This window comes from Microtus pennsylvanicus, chromosome 2 (genome assembly GCF_037038515.1).
Source record: "Microtus pennsylvanicus isolate mMicPen1 chromosome 2, mMicPen1.hap1, whole genome shotgun sequence".
NCBI lineage: Eukaryota > Metazoa > Chordata > Mammalia > Rodentia > Cricetidae > Microtus > Microtus pennsylvanicus.
In genome coordinates, this window is record NC_134580.1 from 71514744 (window position 1) to 71535109 (window position 20366).

Below are 20366 nucleotides of genomic sequence, written 5' to 3' on the forward strand. Positions count from 1 at the left end.
GTAGCCTGGACTGGATTAAGATTCACTATGTATATTAGGATGAACTTTTTGGTTTTGCTATTGTTTGTTTGTATGTTTTGGTTTGTGTGTTTTGTTTTTTTACCAGTATTATGCAGTTTTTGTTATTATATCTCAGTAGTATAATTTGAGATCATGTATTGTGATTTATCCAGGACTGGTTTATTGGGGGAAGATATTCTTTCGTTCCTGGCTGCTCCAACCCAAAATAATCACACAGAAATCAGTATTAATTGCAATACTGTTTGGCCCATAGTTTAAGTGTATTTCTGGCTAACTCTTATATCTTAAATTAACCCATTTCTATTAACCTGTGTACTGCCATGTAGGTGTGGCTTACTGGCAAGGTTTCAGTGCATCTAACTACACTCTCTACATATATCTTTTCCAGTTCGGCTATATTCTGTTATGCCATTAGTTGAAAGCAGCTTCTTTATTAACCAATACAAGCAACACATACACAGAAGGATTTCACACACCATTTCCCCTTTTCTGTTTAAATACAAAGGAAGGTTTTAACTTTAATATAGTTAAGATTACATGTAACAAAACAGGTATCAAGCAAGAATTACAGTTACAATATTTATATCTATTTTATCTTTTACCTTAACTAAGGAAAACTATAATGATAACTACCTATTCTTCAACTCCATCAAAGAGTACAGAAGGATATATTACCTATGTAAACAAGAAGAGAATTGTAAGCAACTTCCAAAATTCTAGAATCAATAGAGACATCTTGCTGCCTGGACAGTCACCCAAAGTTCTTCTGTAATGTGTGGGCATCCATCTTCAGCCTACTGGCCCATAGTATCTGGCAGACCTTTCCATAAAGCAGGAAATTTCAAAGACAATTCCACCTATGTTGGCAGTTTTTCAGTCCCCTTCTTCTGTGTCCTGCAGAATGTTTGGCAGACTCTTTCATTAAGCAGGGACCCTGAAAGACTGTCTCACCTTTAGGCAAGTCATTTGTCTGTGTGTCCTGCGTGTCCAGTTCATGCAGCATAACATCAAGCAGTCCAGGAAAGAGCAGCCTCCTGCCCAAATGGCTAACAAAGTCCATAAAGAGCTTCCCCAATGCCCATCTTCCTCTTGAAGTAGATTGATGCTGCCAGAAGCAGATGTGTCTCATTGTCAAGAAGAGTCATATAGTGTTGAAGATCATCTTTCTGTTGAAGATCATCTTTCTAACTGAAATATATCTCTATATAACTAGAAACCCTAACATGACTGCAAGCTTGACTATTAGAGATGACTGCCTATTAACCTGTGTTTCTTAATTATACATTACATTTTTAAATGAGTTGCACAAACACAATACCTTAATCAAGAGCAGAAATATACATATAACAAAATTGACCTTAAATTTGTATCAATAAACCAAGATCCATACCAATGCAAATCTCTATAGCATATCCCCCTTTAAATATAAACAAACATTTATAAACAATATTTGGGAATTTGGGCATAGTTCTCTCCAAAGTGTTCCCTACTTTTTGCTGGGCAAGGTAATTTTTTAGGGGTGTTTATGGCGATATTTCAGGGGATCCTGGTCCATCAAACCACATTAGTCTGGAAGGAATCCACAGGTTCTCATCCTCTGTGGAAACAAAAGAAGAACCTCTTTTCCAAAGCAACAAATCCTTAGACTGAAATTTTGAAATCAATATACCTTTAAAATACATATGTTGGTTTAGCTTAGCAGCTCATACAATGAAATGTATGTACAATGAAGCTGTACTTAGCTTATCACAGTCAAAAAATTTAAAGAAAATACAACATGTACATAATCCAGACTGTATACATTCCATCTTTACATAGCTTTTCTTACTCTATTAATTTTTTAATCTATGACTGTCTGTACTCTTTTATATTACTTTTACTGTCTTTACTCTTTTTCTTCTCCCTCAAGCCTATGTACATTTATCCAGCACTGTGACCAATTTAGAGGTCTTTTTTATCTGAATCTATCTTTATTGTGTATCTGTAATCTTTTTCTGATCAGGACTGCTTCTTAAAATGCAAACTGGCATAGCTAGGGCTAAGGCTGCTTTGCCTTTTGGCTCCTCCCAGTCCAACATAGCAGAAGTCCATTCATTGCCTCTGAGACTGCCAGGTGGGAGCCACGCTCACCACCTCAACTCTGGTAACCAGTTGGCCCATGATGCCACTGAGTAACTTGCAGCATGCTATCACAAACCCCATTCAAGTGCTCAGTCTCCTGAAAGAGCCAGAGTTCCTGCTGGCAGCATAGACCAGGAAACTGCCCTTTTGAAACCGCTCATTTTTCTTCTGCTACCACTGAATCAGTAAGACTTCTCTTTAAGGAGCCACAGTGCTCTTAATTGTTGCAAGCAAACAGAGCCCATCCACCCACCTTGGCACCAATTTGTTGAGGGAAGATGTTCATTCATTCCCAGCTGCTCTGACCCAAAGTAATAACACAGAAATTTGTGTTAATTTCAATACTGTTTGAGCAATAGCTTAAGAGTTAAATCTTTTATCTTATATTAGCCCATTTCTATTAATCTGTGTATTGCCACATGGCTGTGGCTTATTGACAAGGTTTCAGTGTATCAGTCTCCTGCAGGCGGCTACATGGATTCCCACTGACTCTGCCATATGTGTATGTATTTACATACATACATACATACATACATACATACATACATACATACATAAAATCTTCCAGTCTGACTATTCTATTAAGCCATTGGCTGAAAGCAGCTTCTTTATTAACCAATAAAAGCAACACATATACAGAAGGACTTCCCATACCACTGGCTTTTCTACCAAAGATTACTTTGCTCAGCATCTTTTTTCCTCCTCCATTTCCCAAGAGCTAGGATAGCAAGCAAAGACCACTACACCAGGTTCAGAAAAGTTACTGACTTTTATATCTAGATATGGAGCACTTTGATCAACTATGAAATTGCATTCAAATCAAGAGCAGTTTTTCCCTTTCTCCTCAGTCTATAGCTTAGAAGTTCTCCAGTGGCAATCAACAGAAGTCTTTTTCAGGACAGTGGGATTCATCATCTCAAAGTCAAGAACACTGTAGGTTTCCACCAGCATCAGAGGTCAGCAGCTTGGTGCCAGGCTCAAAGAACCCAGTGCCTTCCATCTTTCTACTCTACACCCCAGGCTTAGATCTTTCCCAGTGTTTCCTCTAATAGCATGGATGCCTGCTAACATCACATTCTCACATAATACTCTTGACTATCTTTTAGGCTCCGGAGAGCATCTGAGAAGCCCTTCTTCCAGCAGACCTCTACCTGCATTCACTGCTACAACTATCCAACCCTAACCAACATGCAAGGCGAAGATAAAGCAAGCACTGAAATAACTGAAATTTAATCCCTGCAGCAGAGGAAAGGCCCAACCACCACCAAAGTATTCACTTCTTATACAAATTTGAGATTCTGTCAATAAGCAACCTACTCTATGTGCTACAACTTACCTAAGAGTTGTAGCTAACCTGTAGGGGACCAGTAAAAATCATTTTCCATATCATGAATCAGTATTAAATTATGAAGAGGAAAAGGTTAGCTCATACACTTAAAACAAACTCAATATTTAGTTAATGGTCACCTATATGTATAGAAATTAATATATTTATATTACCAACAGTTAATTACCAGTAGTAAATTTTGTTAATTCAACCATCATGATATGATAAAAGCTCCACCAACAAGACTGTAACACACATCAACTCATGCTTCATTCAACTGTGTTTCTTTTATTACCTAAAGAACAGGTTTTCCATCCTCACACATTGCTTTGTTTAAAGAAAATGGAACCAAATGCAAATATTGTGATGAATATTGCAGCTATGTTAGTAGTATCCTGCCCATATGCCCTCTGACAATCCCACACTGGGCAGCACATTCTGTTGGCATCTCTCCACCCATGACCTTCCTCTCATGGCTGAAACTAGCATCACCCAGGTGCACTGAAGAATAGTTCCATTAAAGGGATGTTCCTCTCTAATGAGACTTCAACTAGTGACTAGTGGCCTCTAGTGTATAAATACCAAAACTTCTGGCTCCTGCCTTGGATTAACTGAACCATGAGCTCTGCACTAGTGCCAAGACTGCAGTGACATTAAGCTTCAGCAAGTCATTTAACAGGTGCCCTCTAAATCCAATTCAACTCGTCTAAAAAAATGCTTCTGGCAAAATCCAAAACACAAAAAGTAAAAAGTATTTCCATTCACAGTAATTTTAATAAATAGTATGGATTTAAAAAGAATTCATTCATAATCTCTATAACAAAATAATGAATTTTCAAGTAAATATTTCTAAAAGACTTGATAATCTTCAACATACAATCCTAACCTTGATTTTTAAAAGAAGATTCAAAGCAAATTCTAAAAAATATTTCATTTCAAAAATGATACTTTGTTCCTCCTGTGTAGTACTGGAACTTGAATTCAGGACCTCATAAATGGCAGATAAGTCTACCACTGAGTTAAATCTCAAACCCAAGAGTTGATGTTTGCTATAAATAGGTACTGTTGTGTCATAATAGCATAATCCTAAGAACCTAATTTTGAACTATGAATAAAAATCTATTTTTTAAAAAAAAAAGCATTCCTAATTTCCTTTTAACCGGAGCTGTGAACAGTAAGGTACTGAAACAGAGATGACGTGAACTCCTATCTCTTAACTAATGCCTATAATAAAATAATGGGAGTTATGTCAAGCTACAAAAATCTTCTAATTATATGGCAGTTGAAATGTCACTGCATTAGTAATAATTTCACTATATTCTTAATTCATTTCCATACTTTTTATGCCTATTAAGATCAAAGTTTAAGGAACGTCTTTAACACCGTGATTAAACTAAGTGAACTTTTGAATCAGAAATAGAGCTTACGTTGATAAAATTGTAGGGGGGAATCTATTTTAGCTACCCTCTAAAACTGACATGTATTAGATAATCACATCAAAAAGAGAATCAGATGTTGATCATGACAAAGCTGCAGCAGAACCCAAAATAAGCCTAGCAGCAATATGAACCTCACAGTTTGATTGAATCATGGGATGATTCTATTTCCAGGTATCTAATTGAAAATGGAAGTGGGGAAAAGGCCCAAGGTCCAGAGGCTGCACAATGCTTTGCACTTCTACAGTGCCTCCAAGGACTCAAATGTCTCTGAAGATGGGCAAGGTGAGAGTTTTTGGATAAACCTAAAAAATTGGTGGTGAAGGACCAACATGGACAGTTGACCAAAATAAAGCTGAGATACTGATTCAGCTCTTGTACTTCCTGTCCAAAACTGATTTGCCAACCTACAGTACAAGGTGCTTTGGGAGATACATGCAGACTGATCAAAAATAATGTTCTCCAAAAAACTAACAACAAACAGTATTCTCTCTTTCCTAAAATATTATGCACTAAGATTCAAACTCTTCTAGACTAGAAACTACAGCAGGTAATTTTGGACACCCAACTGTTAAGCCAAAGGATTTAAGCACAGAACACTGGGCTCAGCCTGGGGTTGACCTATGGTAAGACCGCATGGATATCACCCAGAACCTGACAGCACAGTACTTATTTTCTCAAAGACTGCTCCCTCTTTTTGCATTTTACCAGTGCAGAGCCCCAGCACTGCATAGTTCCCTGAACTCTGCTGTCTCCCTTACCCCCATGAACATACATTTACCCCCCCCCCAAAAAAAAAGGCACCTACAGTCTTTGCTTCCTTGACCACCACCAACTGCTATACCTAGTCTACCACCAACAATCCCCCAGGTTTCACCCTCAGCCCCATAAAAGCTTTGAAAAAAATAAAGTCTAAGGGAAAAAACTTTAAATACCACCACCTGTGCTATCCTATTCAATCTACTGCCCTTTTGCTGTTTGTTGTTATTGTAATTTTTTATACTGGGTCTCATGCAGCCCAGGCTGGCCTCAAATTCACTCTGCAGGGAAGAATGACCTTAAGCTTCTAATCCTCTTGCCTCTACCTTCCATTTTGATCCTTCAAAGACTCCTCCTTCAGGGGCTAGAGATAGCTCAGCAGTTTATCATATGCTGTTCCCAGCACCCACAAGGTGGCTTTCATTAACTCCAGTTCCAGGGGATTTGGTGCCTTCTTCTCATGTCCAGGAGCACCTGGAATGTACATGGTACATGTACACAGTACACATACATATAAGCAAGTCAAATACTTATGTGTTGGGGAATATCATTTTAAGGTGTGTTACTTTTGTTTATGTTGCATTTGTTTAACACTGAGAAGCTGTAATTCTTTGCCTGTCAAAAATACCTGATGGTCTAATAAAGAGATGAACAGCCAAAAGTAAGGCAGGAGCAAGGATAGGTGGGGCTAATGGGCAGCGAGGATAAACAGAAGGAGAAAGAAGGAAGAGAAACAGCAAGAGAACAAAGAGAAGAGAATATCAGGTCCAGCCATCCAGCTACACAACAAGTCACAGAGGAAGAAGTAAAGAAAGGTATACAGAAATAGAGAAAGATAAAAGCCCAGAAGCAAAAGGTAGTGGGATAATTTAAAAAAAGAACAAGTCAAGGTAAGACCAAGTATTCATAACTAAGAATAAGCCCCCATGTGTGAATTATACTTGGGAGCTGGGTGGTGGAACCCTCAAAAAGAGTAAAGGAATAAAACATCACATTAGACTCATGCACATAAAATAAATCTAAAAAATAATTTTTATTTAAAGAATCGTCATAACAGTCTGGAGAAAGAGTTCACTCAATTGGTAAAGCAAGTGCCTTGAAAGCATAAGGATCTGAATTTAATTAACAAAACCCACATTTAAAAAGTCAGTCAGGGTAGTAAATTGTTGTAGGAAGGTCACCTGTTTGTTTCCGGCTGCTCAGGCCCGAAAATAATCACACAGAAACCATAGTATTTGCAACACTGTTTGGCCAATAGCTTGAGCGTATTTGCTGGGTGGGAGCCGTCCTCACCACCTCAACTCTAATAACCAGTTGGTCCATGCTGACACCACGTAACTTGCAGCACACTGCCCACAAATCCAATTTAAATGCTTGTCCTCCTGAAAGAGCCAGAATTCATGCTGGCAGCACAGCCTAGAAAGCTGCCATTTCAAAACCACATGGCTTTTTTCTGCTACCGCTGAATCAGGAAAACCTCTCTTAAAGGAGCTAAGGCATTAAGCCATGCTTAACTCTGTTTTGTTTTGGTTGGTTGGTTTTTGCTTTATTTTGCCTAGAATTTTCCCCCAAACTCTCTCAGGTTTTAAGTGGATTTTACTTGGCCCCATGTTGGCGCCAATTTGTTATAGGAGGCCGCGTCTTTGTTCATGGCTGCTCAGCCTTGAAATAATCACACAGAAACCATATTATTTGCAATACTGTTTGGCTAATAGCTTAAGCGTATTTCTGGCTAACTTACTAGGTAAAGTTCTGGTATCTGTCTCCGGCAGGGCTACATGGCTTCTCCCTGACTCTGCCTTCTTTCTCCCAGTATCCAGTTCAGTTTTCCCCACCTAACTCAGCTCTGCCTTGCACAGGCCTAAGACAGTTTCTTTATTAACCAATGGTATTCACAGCATACAGAAGGAAATCCCACATCAGTAGACACTGTAATCCCAGTGCTGGGGAGGTAGACAGGGAAATCCCTGGGGCTTCCTAGCTAGCCATCCTATTCTACTTGGTGAGCCCTAAGCCTATGAGAGACCCTGTCTCAAAAAAAAAAAAAACCTGAGCACACACTTGCACACACAAAAGAATCAGTACCCAGAAGGTTGAAACAGAAAGGTCACAAATTCAAGGCCAGCTTAGGTAACAGTAAAAATGTCTCATAAATAAAGAAAAAAGAATCTTCGCCAAGAAGTAACTCATATTAGCTTCACGATAAAGGTAATCTTTTAAAAGATTTATATTTTTTAATTATACATTTGAGGGAGGGAGATGCAAATAAGTAAAGTGCCCAGAGAATCCAAAAGAGTTGGATTCCCTGGATGATTATGATCTGCTTCATGTGGGTGCTGGAAACCAAACTCCAGTCCTCTGGAAGAGCAGAAAGCACTCTTAATCAGCACGCTATCTCTCCAGCCCCCACAATAAAGGTAATTTTTAAACATCTACCTATAAGAAAAGAAAATATATTTAAAGTTTTCTTTCCTCTAAATATAACAAAAATAAACTAAGATTTCTGAGTGAATAAAAAGTCACCAATAAGAAAAAATAGCAAGTACTGCTTTTTCAGCTCTTTACATTTAAATTTTCAATGTCTTCAGCTGTGTTTCTATGGGTCTATCTAAAATAGCAAAATTTAAAACTTCTATTGTATCTGCCCAAAATCAGTTTTACTGACTACCCTCTCTCCTCAAGCCCAGCTTCCAACTAGGGACAACTGAGACACACTGAAGGTGCTCTGAGCACATAGCAACATACTGAGAATCAAATGTTTTCCTTCGTTTTTAATCTGTCCTAAGCACACAAACACAGAATTGGCCAATTCTTCTTAAATAGAGAATTTGGCCAATTCTCTAACATTTAAAGTTGTGGGCACATAATAAATACAGAAAACACTGGAAGTTTTAATACCATTATAAATCAAACCCTGGTCTGAAAAATGGATACTTGGCTTAAAAGTTTGCATGGATCGAGGAGACGCTGACCACAATAGTGTTTCCTAAAATAGTGTATCCTAAGAATTCATTTTTAATGAATACATACACACATTTATTCTTTGTTTTTATTTGTTTTTTTGAGACAGGGTTTCTCTGTGTAAGTCCTAGTTGTCCTGGAATGCACTCTATAGTCAAGGCTGGCCTTGGACTCAAAGAACACCTGTCTCTGCCTCCCGAGTGCTATGATTAAAGATGTGCACCACCACTGCATGGCTATATATTCTATAGGCTCTGCATGCCTGTATCTGGGTGTGTGTGTTGAATGTATAGCTATGACTATGTGTGGATGCTTGCTCCTGTATGCATGCAGAGGGCCAGAAGAGGGCACTGGGTGTCTATCTATTCCTACTGAGTCAGGTTCTCTCCCGTCTTTTCTTCAGCTAGGCTGAAAGTCTCACAAACCTAGAGAGGATACTGTCTCCACTGCCCCCAACCTTGAGAGTTGGGGTTGCAGGTATTTGTCAGGACATCCAGCTTGTGTACCTGAACTCGGGTCCTCATGATTACAGAGCACGTGCTTTTAGCTGCTGACCTATCTCTCTAGTCCCTTAAGAATCTTTACCTGTGGACAAGATGGCTAAGCAGGTAAATACATCTATTGCCAAGCCTGATAATCCAAGACTCCCATAGAGGAAGAGGAGAACTGACTCCCTCAAGTCTCCTGATTTCCACAGGCACCATGTTACATGTGCATCCTGGCCCCAAATAAATGTAATGTTTTTTTAGGAAGAAATTTTTGCTGATAAAAAATAATTTTTCAGGACAGGTGTGGGTGACACATTTATAATTCCAGAGTTCCAACAGGAGGCTTAGACATGAGTTCAAGGTCAGCCTGGGCTACACAGGGAGAAAAGTGGAGGAGGGGAAAGACACACACTTTACATTCTTTTCCTAAAGTTTTGGACTCAGTAGGTCTGTACAAGTCCTACAATCTATTTTGAACAAGCACACCTGATTCTTTAAGTCTTGCAAGTTTAGATATAGCCATGACATAAAAAGACCTTTCACATTTAAGCAACATTTGAGGAATGCTTCAACTCATGAGCTCCTGTGCCTGTATTCGATTGCCTTAAAATCACCCTTACTCAGGAACTTGGAGAATAAATTGGAAAGAACATGAAATTTGAAGTTAAAAAAAAAACAAGATTCAATTTTTTCTGACATTTGAAAGCTGTATAACCCTTATACCTACCACTGTATCGCCCCCTGGCATGGATACATAACGTGGAAATAGCAAACCAGCACTAGCCTTCCTCACAGGGTTGCCGTGGAATCATTTGAGAATACTCAAAAAGGACTCTGCAAAGATGTCATCGTTACAATAACATCTCATGAAGTCAGTGTCCTTTAATTCAGAATTCAAGAATGTTGCTGCCCGGCCTGCTATGGAGCTGCTGTCTCTCCACATTATCTACAAGCAACATTGCTCCTTTCACATGACAAGCATTGGGTACTGGGGCACAGAGAAGCTCTAGGGTTGGATTGCGGGATTAGGTGCCTGTTTACTGCAGCAGCACTGTTTATGTGACAGGGCTGGAGTCTCAGCCATCATTAGGGCTTGGCTGGCAGTATTTCTACTGGAAGCTAGCTTGACTGTGAGCAGTTAATGTCAGTCATTAGAGAAAAACCGATCTAGAGAATGAGTTTTCTACATACTATAAATGCTAAGGGGACTTTAAAACTGATTATTTAAATTTCTAAAAGAAACTGTCCCCTTTCCTGACTGCCTTGAAGCACTTGAAGTACACTAAAACTACACAATATTTCTCCGGCAACTCATTGTCATTCACAGAATTAGTGGACTGGGTTATGAGCACAGCTGAGACTCTAGAAATGTTGGATCCACCAAATTAACTTGCAACACTACACAAAAGGAACAAATCCCTCCCCCATTTTTAATGTGCAGGGAGGGTCTACCAAGTGGTGCAATGGTGCCCTCAGGGCTAGAGGTACCTATGCTTTCTTTACAACTTCAGGCTCTTTTGCAAAAGGGGCCATCTTTTTCCTCACACAAGTTGCAGGAATGTCTGATAATGCTATCCAGCACTCTTTCTCATTATTACAGATTGGCTATCCAAAATGTGCAGGACCAGAAGTGTTTCAGGATTTGTTGGAGTTTTAAATTTTGGGACATACACATAGACTTTATCAGCTGAACACCAAACCACAAATCTAAAATCCTAAACTCCCAAATCTGAAACTCTGGGGACAGCACATGCTCAGGGACATTAGATTCGGGGGAATATTTCAGATTGATGATGCTTGCCAGGTACCACAAATTGCTGTGGAATAATCCTTCTGTACACTGTGTGAATTTGTCACTGTGATTGGTTTAATAAGGAAGCTGGCTGGCCAATAGCTAGACAGGATAACTTAAGTGGGAGAACCAGACAAGGACAATGGGAAGAAAAAGGGTGGAGTCAGAGGAGTCACCATCCAAACAAGAGAGGAACAGGAGGTATAAGATGAAAGAGAGGAAACTCCTTGTCCTCAAGGGACAGGAGTGTCTCTTACTGTGTGTTAGGACCCCTCTGCCTTGTCTTGTAGAGGTGAAGTGCCCCTTGATCATGTCCAGGGTTTTGTCTTTCGCTGTCTGAATCATGTTCCAGCTGCTTGACCCTACCATGTGGGTCCAGAACTTGTTTTGGGCATACTAAATCTTCTTTTCCAGATCAGTATAATAAAGGAGTGATGTGCAATAAAAAAAAAAAAAGATGAAAGAGAGGTAACACCAGGGGGCAGAATGTAGATTAATAGAAATGGGTTCATAATTTAAATTATAAGAGCTAGTTAGTAATAAGTTTGAGCTATTGACCAAGCACTCAGAAATAATATTAAGTCTCCGTGTTGGTTATTTAAGAACTGGGGGCAGGAAAGGACAGTCTGCCTACAACAAATCATCTCTCTTGTTTTTTGGTTTTTTTCTCTAACTCACCTCAAGAATTTTCATTACTCTGCCATCGTGGCCTGCTTTCAACACTCCCATTGCTGCTTTTTGTCAATCTACCTCAGCTGTAGCTAACTGCCTTTGAACACTGAATTATCTATCTTACCCGACCCTTCTCTAAACACATTCATAATCTTGATTGTATAACTGTTTTCCTTGCTGTGACCTGACAAGAACCAACTTAAGCCTGTGAACTGATACACAGTTTAACTTTCTTGCAGTTACTGTTTCTGTATACAGTCTGTCTTGGAGCATTTTCCAGTATTTTAAAATAAACGTCTAAAAGTTACACCAGGCATGATGGCACAAGCCTGCAATCCTAACACTTGGGAGGTGGAGGAAGAAAGATTCAAAGTGCAATGACACTCTTAGCTAGTTCAAAGTCAGCCTGGGCACATGAGATCCAAACAAAAAGAATTTCTTTTAATAAGAGTTGAAGGTTCTAGAAGGCATGGATTTATTTCACCAGAAATCCAAAATTTTTAAGAAACTATTTTGGCCAAATATACTAGAATTTCAATTTCCACAAATTTATCTTAGCTCTCCCAATTAGCAAGATTTTATTCACTTTAGTTGAAAAAACTTTCTTGATAGGAGAAACCTATTCAGAGCAACTTTATAAGGAAGATACAAGCATGAATGTGTTACCAAGATTCTATTAATATTCAAATAGTTACTAAATGTAATCGTGTAAATATATCCTAAACCATAGAAGAAAAACTAACTTGTCATCATGCCACTAACGAACTGACGGAATTTCTCAGTTCAAAACAATTGGAGCTGAAGAGGACCAGCATGCAACAGGGCCACTGGGCACAGGAACACATGACAGCTGCAAGTGAATGCACAAGACCTGCAAAAATCAAGCCAGCCAGAATCCCAGCTCAGGAACTCCCACCGCTAGCTGAGGAGCTACTGGGAACTGAAGGCTGCAGGAAAAGGGAGTTGGTTTTCTTCAGGGATGCAGCCTCTGATGGGCTAGCCATGCTCCAATGGGTGACCAAGTCTTAGTTTCTAAGGCTGTGATAAATGCCATGACCAAAAGCAACTGGGAGAGGAAAGGGTTTATTTGGCTCTCAGGCCAAAACCAAGGCAGGAACTCGACTCAAGAACCTGGAGGTAGGAACTAAAGCAGAGGCCAAGGAGAAATGCTGCTTACTGGCTTGTTCCTCAATGGTTTACTCAGTCAGCCTACTTTTTTCACCCAAACCACCTGCCCAAGGGTCACGCCGTGACCATGGTGAGCTAAGAATGCCCACATCAATAACTAATTAAGAAAATGCCCCATAGATTTCCTGCTGTCATAACTTTGTAACCAGTCTTGTTGGAACAGCCTTGGTTAATTTCAATCTAGAGTTTCAGAGGTATGTGATACGGTTTTAAAACAAAGAGGGAGAATGCACAAATTATTTTACAAAATGCAAAAATAAAGTTAATCATCCCACTTCCAAACAAAACACACTAGTCACTAAATAAATTATAATGAGCTCTTGAAGGGCTTACAGTTTAGAAAAATGAGATAACATTCACTCAGATGTGTAACTGTTGCACACATACGATGTATCCACACTAAGGTGACAAATGCGCAAACACACAAAGTATTGTAACTGCTCTGAAGTGTTCAGTGATGTCTCCGTGTAGACCTGGAGGGAAAAAAATCATAATGTATGTTCTAAAAAAGTAGAAAGAATTTACAAGCAGAGAGTGTAAAGACGAAAGTGGAACAGGAGAAAGACTATCTCAGACAATAAAACCAATTTCAACACCTGATGAAACTAGTGTCTCTGCACAAATAAGATAATCAAAGAGGAAGAAAAAAGCATAAATAAGTCTGGGACACAGAAACCCATGAGAGATACAGTCAAGAAAGAATGCACAGAGGCTGGAAAGGTGGCTCAGTGGTTAAGAGCATTGGCTGCTCTTCCAGTGGCTACAGGTTAGGTTTCCAGCATCCACATATGTGTGTGTGTGTCTATATTACCATGTATGTGCCTGGTTGGTGCTCAAGTAGGCCAGAAAAGGGCATCAGATGCCCTAGACCTAGAGTTACTGATGATTGTGAGTCACCACGTGGGTGCTGGAAATTGAACCTAGGTCCTCTGGAAGAGCAGCCAGTGCTCTTAATTGTTGAGCCATTTTTCCAACCCTCAATCTTTTTTGCTAAGGATGCAAAAACAGATGATGACAGAAACATACGTGATAAAAATTCAAAAATGTGCCAAGAACTTGAAGTTATCATTAAGTTAAACTTTGTGCAAGTGTAAGGAACAATTTGACTGCAGGGTTTATGCAACAACAGACCTTTTCAAAGTGTCCTGTAAGGAAGAGGCACTTGGCAACACAGATGATGGGGGACTGCGATAGTGTTCAGTAAGAGCTGGCAATCTCCAGTCTAGATGCTACAAGGACAGTGTGCTTCTAGCATTTAATTAAATATAGGAAAGAAATTTGGTTGAATTTGGCCCACTAGTCCACAGAAAAGTGAGAAATTTTCAAATCCTTAAAAATTAAACTTTTTACATAGTAATCTAGAGTTAGACTCCTGTGAAGACCATGGCTAATGGGTGTTGATAAGTGACTGGCAAAGCCAGCAAGCCACATGTGGTTTACAGGACATGTTAATATGTTCAAAGTCCACGGAATCAGTAACATCTGCAAATTCAGCTATTTCAGGGAACCCCCAGAGCTGTCAATCAAGCAGCCACTCCCTCTGGATCTTTGAAATCTGGATCATGACACCTCTGGCTGTTAAATCTTCCATCAGCCTAGGGGACTCTAATCCAGTCTTTGACAATCGGAGAAAACTCAACCACTGAATCCCCAGACAGCCATCTATCCAGGTGTCAGAAGCGCTGATTGTCATAGCTATTGCTCCAGGAGTCTTTACTTGAGTTATGAAAGGTACAGATGACCTTTAGCTGACTGGCCACCCCATAGTCACCCTGATCTCCTTCCTGTCCTTTATCTGGTGGGTGAGGCCTCCCCCACCCATAAATAGCTAGTACACTCCTGAGATTGGTGAGATTTGGATGAGCAGCATTCACAGAGCATTCTAGATCTTTATCATGGGCAGAAGAGTCTGAGCAAAAAAAAAAAAAAAAAAAAAAAAAAAAACACACACACACACAAAAGCAGTAACCCCCTGGGGCCCTCAGCCCTAGATACACCCAGTAGCAAAAGAATCCCAGATTAGAGCCAGGAGCAGGGGCTTCAGAGAGCTGAGGCTATGGGAAAGCAAGAGCTGTGAAGAGCCAACAATGCAGTTGCTGCAAGCTCCAGACACCATTGAGACTCTCTAGCTTCAGAGCATTGCTAAGGAGCTGACTGACAGTCCCCATTCTGTGAAGCCCAGGCCTGTAGCACCCTAACCTCAGAGCTCCACTAGCTGGCCCCAGCATCCTAGGATCTGAGCAGGGACACTAAGAGACGGCACTTTGCCTACTTAGGCATTCCATTTAATAAAACAACCAGGACTGGGCTGGTGATGACACAGGCTTTCCACAGGTCATATTCAGGGGGATCTGGAAAAACACAGATTATCAAGGCTTAGAAATGATAATATCTGAGTATTGTGAAGTTAGAGTCAAGGGAATTTCCCAAAAGATTAAATCTGGAGAAGGACCAAAGACGACTTAAAGGTTTTTCAAATGTACTCGAAAAACTGAATTTCTCTAAGTCTATCCTAGCTTGAACTTATTAAAGGGAGCCAGACACAAACAATTGCCTAGCAAATTTTTACCAAGTACAGAATTCTCCTGTGGCCAGGCTCATTACTTTCTAATGATCTTTTTATAACTTCAGACTGTCAGCATGAAGTTGGCTATGTGGACTACAAATGTTTCCTCATGACAACAATCCCTACTAATCAAATCTGTGGGCTGTGTATGAACAAAATATCTTCAATGTTACTTATTACCCATGAAAATGCAAGAGACTGCATTAGGAACTCACTTACCTCATTTAAAAGATGAAGTTATACTTAGGTTAGCTGTCTTTGTTCAAGGTCAGTTTAGTGAGCAAAACTGCTTGCCCTTGCCCAGATAACTCCAAAGCCAATCTGTTAACTATATACTACGATGTAATACAATGTAAGAGGCCCTCATTGTTAACGTCTTTAGATTGTCCACTCTTTCCTCCAACCCTCCTATGACTAGGCTGTTGTACTTAATGGTGGTACAGATAACTTTTTAGAAAGTAGAGTCTTGCTGGAATTCCCAGTTGGAGAGAAGACAAAATTTGCCTTGTTTTGCTGCGGGGGGGGGGGGGGAGGGGTGAATCAGAAAATAAAACAAAGCTGTACTTCTGACAGGCTTTTCAATTCACACTATGGTGTTACGGGCGTCCTTGAAAAAATGATAATCCAGTGCCTGGCATTCAAAAACCTTATCACTCAGACCCTGCTAACAGAATTCTCACACCACAGTGGTTTGATTTTTCCTTCCCTGTCTGTTTGGGGGTGGGGGTGTCTGCAAGGTTTTCTTCCCTCTGTTTTCTGACACCCTTCATCAGGCTAACTCACAAGGGCCCTTCAGAGCTCTGTTTGGGAATCACTTCCAGGGACAGCTCTGATCTCCCTCACAGGCTTCCCTTTAACACTGTTTTCCCACCACAATCCTCTCACCGGGTCCCATTTGCCATACACTGGCCCTCACTGAAACAGAAACTTACAAACTGCATTTACTAAACAGCACTGGCTCCCTGCTTGGGCCCATAAGGTAACCAAGTGGAAGAGGAAAGCCTAGCATCTCTGTCTTCATTTTGTCTCTGTTTTTCTCACTCTCTGGCTACTGAAATCATGTAACCGTGCAGTCTGCAATTCCAGGAAGGGCAGTGGAACAAACCCTCCATCCCAGGTGTTGACTACTAGCTATGAAACCAGAGCTATACTCTGGAACAGAAGTGAACACCCACTAGGAACCAGAATGGTCCCTTCCCAGAAGGACAACTAAGACAGGATGACAGAGACGAAAACACTTCTCAGACCAGCTAACGGGACCGGAGCTGAGATAAGAAAGGGTCAATGGTGGTCAAGACCACACCTTGACTAGAGCTGCACACCACTGATATGGGATTTCCCTCTGTGTGCTGTGATTACCATTGGTTAATAAAGAACCGCTTTGGGCCTATAGCAGAGCTATAGGGGAACAGAGCTAGGTGGGGAAAACTAAACTGAATGCTGGGAAAAAGAAGGGCAGAGTCAGAGAGAAGCCATGTAGCCCCACCAGAGATGGATGCCCGGAACTTTAGCAGGTAATCCACAGCCATGTGGCAACACACAGATTAATAGAAACGGATTAAACTAAGATGTAAGAGTTAGCCAATAAGAAGCTAGAGCCAATGGGACAAGCAGTGTTTTAAGTAATATCGTTTCTGTGTGACTGTTTTGGTTCTGGGCAGCTGGGACAAACAAGCAGCTTAATACAACATACCACATGCCTTTTGCCCAGTTCTTCCTCTATTGAATCAACAGTTTTTGGCAGAAGACACATGGGATCACTGGACCCTGCATCCAGTCTTTTCCCAGTGTGGTCAACTGAAACAAACTTTCCTCTGCTTTCACCATCATCTGGAGACAGACAGCTGAGCCTAGCCTGCTAAAGATATCAGAACACAGGAGTTTCTGCCCTGAAAATTCACACTAGATTCCATGGCCCCATCCAATAGTGTTATACCATACTAAGAACAAGAAAAGTAAAATAAAATGTTAACTTTCCAAATGTATCCTTATCTAGACACAGCATTTAGTGGCATTGGAACTGATATATACAAATCCATTTGCTTAGTTAACCTTACTAATTTTATTATGCTATTAATTCAGCAACAATTATGTCCTAGTTTGTCTCCACTACTGTGATAAAGACCATGACCAAAACAACTTAGGGAGGAAAGGGTTTATTTCACCTTCTTTTTTTTGTTGTTGTTGCTGTTTTTGTTCTCTCTCCTGTCCCAAAGTTCAGCTCAAATTTCTTTTTTAAATTTTACATAATAAACTCTCCCCTAATTTACCAATTTCCCGTCCTGTGGAGCCAAATCTAAGAGCAAATGTTCCTTTTCCAACAGCAATGTCACCTCCCTTGATGTTCACCATGGATCTGTGTGTATGTGTGCATTTACCATGTGAATTTTAGCCTGTATAAACATTTTTAAAAAGAAAAACTAAAGTAACACTAGGCTTTCTTTGCAAAAGTATCTTATTGGACAGCTGATTCCCTATGGCATTACTGTCATAATGACTTTTAAAAAAAAATACAAACCAGTTTTTCAAGCTGAAAACAATGAATACGAGCAAGCCAATTGGGAAATTATAATGTAGCTCTTAGTAACACTGAACACATTTTCCCAGGGACTGTGAAGAGATAACAGGTGATTTTGAAAAGCTGTGTAAAATCACTATTTGCCCCACATCAAGGAACGACCTCACAAACTCATTTCTACTTCAAATATTCCCTTATAATATTAGGTCGTTGTCCCAAAAGATTATGGGACAACGTCATGTCTTTCCTGTTAAGTTGTTCAAATGTTCTTTAATCAACAAAACAAAAAACCTGAAAAGTAACATGATGTGTTTTGCACAAAGACAACAGGCAACCACATCCCAAAAGTCTATAAAACGTTGAGAAGTAAACAATGAATTACAAAACACCAGAGAACCACAAATACGTCACAAATAATTAGCTATTTTTTTCAAGGGTCAATAAGAAGTGAAGAAACAAAGGGGGTGGAGCCGAACCACCACTTACTCAACTTCTCTGGTACGACCTTTGTTCTAGTTTTTAAAATCTGCCACGCGAAAAGCACAAGGTTCCCGTGTTTTGTTCACTTTTTGTGAAAACACTTTTTCTCAACCCTTTTGCAAAAAGTACTGCCGATTACGATATGAAGACTTGCCGTTTTCCCAGCACAGCGCTTCTTGCTCATAGGAACTCCAGAATAGTTTAGCAAGAATTCCTCTGACCCCTCCCCTAGCTCCCAAAGGACTTTGTAAATGACATGAAAGAAACCCAATCCACGTAACTGGAGAGGCAAGTTTCGCAAAATCAGGACTTCTGAAACTCGCTGTCCCCGCACCCCTTCCTCCTATCCTCACCTATGCTTCTCATCCATAGCACAGGCCAGTTTTCAAGCCAAGTGAGAAACTTTATTAAAAACACTGCAAGGGGCAGAGCAGACAAGGCACCTGACTCCGGCCGCCAACTCAGGATGGTTTCGACGGGACAAGCCCCAGGGAGTTAAGAAAGGTTTTCCTTCGTGCCCACAAGGCTGCAGGTCAGGTCCTCCAGAACCCGCCAATGCTCGCAGGCAGGGTCTGCACAAGTTAGCGCGCTGCAGAAGCCGGCTCGCGGCGGGAGGACCACCCCGGGGCCGCGAGGTCCACTCACCTGCCCATTCTCCGAGCCGCGGGCCGACGGCGGCCTCGTTGCCCACGCACCACACCTGGAAGGCCCTGAAGAGCGAGTACGAGGCGCGCAGGGCCAGGTAGGCCACGGTGCTCGCGCCCACCCAGTACAGGAAGCCGGCCGCCGGGAGAGTGCGCTCCATGGCTCGCGACTAGGCCTCACTACCACCGTGAATGGGGAAGAAAAAAAAAAAACGAATGAATGGAGCGAGGAGGCGGTGCCGGCCGTGACGCCGAGGACGCCGCTGACAGACGCCCCCTTGGGACCCAAGGCCCGCCCACAGCGCCATATCCATGTCGCCATTGGTGGCTTCACCTCCCTTTGAGCGTACTGTGTCTACCATTGGTTAGACTCCTTTTAGTGGCCCCGCCCATACGCCCCGCCTTCTCGCTCAGCACCCCATTTTCTATTAAGAGAGTGGATCGCTCACATGCCACTCAACATTTGGCCCCGCCCACAAGCTCACATCGCGCCACCGAAGCTCAGGGATCTCTCATTGGCAGAGGCGACCCTCACGACTGCGCGTTGATTGGCCGATGAGACCTAACCTCGTATTTCAGGAAGGAATGGAACCGGAAGGAGAAAATTGTGGTGGAAGTGTGCATGAAGCGGCGCTTACGTTTACGCCTTTGCATTAAACACTTTTAGACTCCTGTTAATCCCATGAGCTTCTCGGATGAAGGGTTGCGGTTCCCCGTCTTCGCCGCACGCTTTCGCTCCAAATTCTAAATGCCTTCCTTAGCTCCCAAATTGAGCTTTAGACTCGTGGTTCCCAGTAATTTGGAATTCCAGACTACTACATAGTAGCTTTAACAGTTGTAATATGAATAGAAATACAAGAACACAGCTTGTGGAGCAATTCTACTTGGAAATGTTTGGTTTTTGAGTGGACCTTGAAGAACCAGAATCACATTATTTCTGGTTTTGTGGGAGGATGTGGAGTGAGGAGAGTGGGTGTATTTGTCCGACTTTGCAGGAGTAAAGATATTCTAAAGAGACGTTCATGTTCTTTAACTATCAAGACTATTAAAACAGTGGACTCAGAAGAGGAACCTATCCACACCTCCCCGGCGTTTTATGCTGTGGTAAAAGGAAAGCCTAAAACCTGGGCAAACTCTTCTCCCGGAACACCTTACAGGAGAGGCAATGAGGGGTCAGTGGTGGTGGCTGGCACACTTGGGCTGGGACTGCTTAGATATGCGTAACTCTAGCCTTCTTCTTAAACCATAACCGCTCTTCAGAACCTGAAACACAGCCTTGGTGGTCGGTGCCAGTTCTCTTTTGTACTTCTTCCTAATGTGGCCACAGTGAATCTCTCTCTCTCTCTCTCTCTCTCTCTCTCTCTCTCTCTCTCTCTCTCTCTCTCTCTCTCTC

General features: G+C 41.2%; 1 protein-coding gene across 1 annotated transcript in view; it reads right to left on the minus strand.

The window, feature by feature from the left end:
• Hsd17b12 (hydroxysteroid 17-beta dehydrogenase 12) overlaps window positions 1-19218 on the minus strand; it is a 155423-nt gene extending 136205 nt beyond the window's left edge. The window contains exon 1 of the mRNA XM_075961500.1: window positions 18975-19218. Within this exon, the coding sequence (XP_075817615.1) occupies window positions 18975-19134 (160 nt within the window). The 5' untranslated portion in view covers window positions 19135-19218. The remainder of the gene's footprint in view (window positions 1-18974) is intronic.
• Window positions 19219-20366: the final 1148 nt, after the last annotated feature.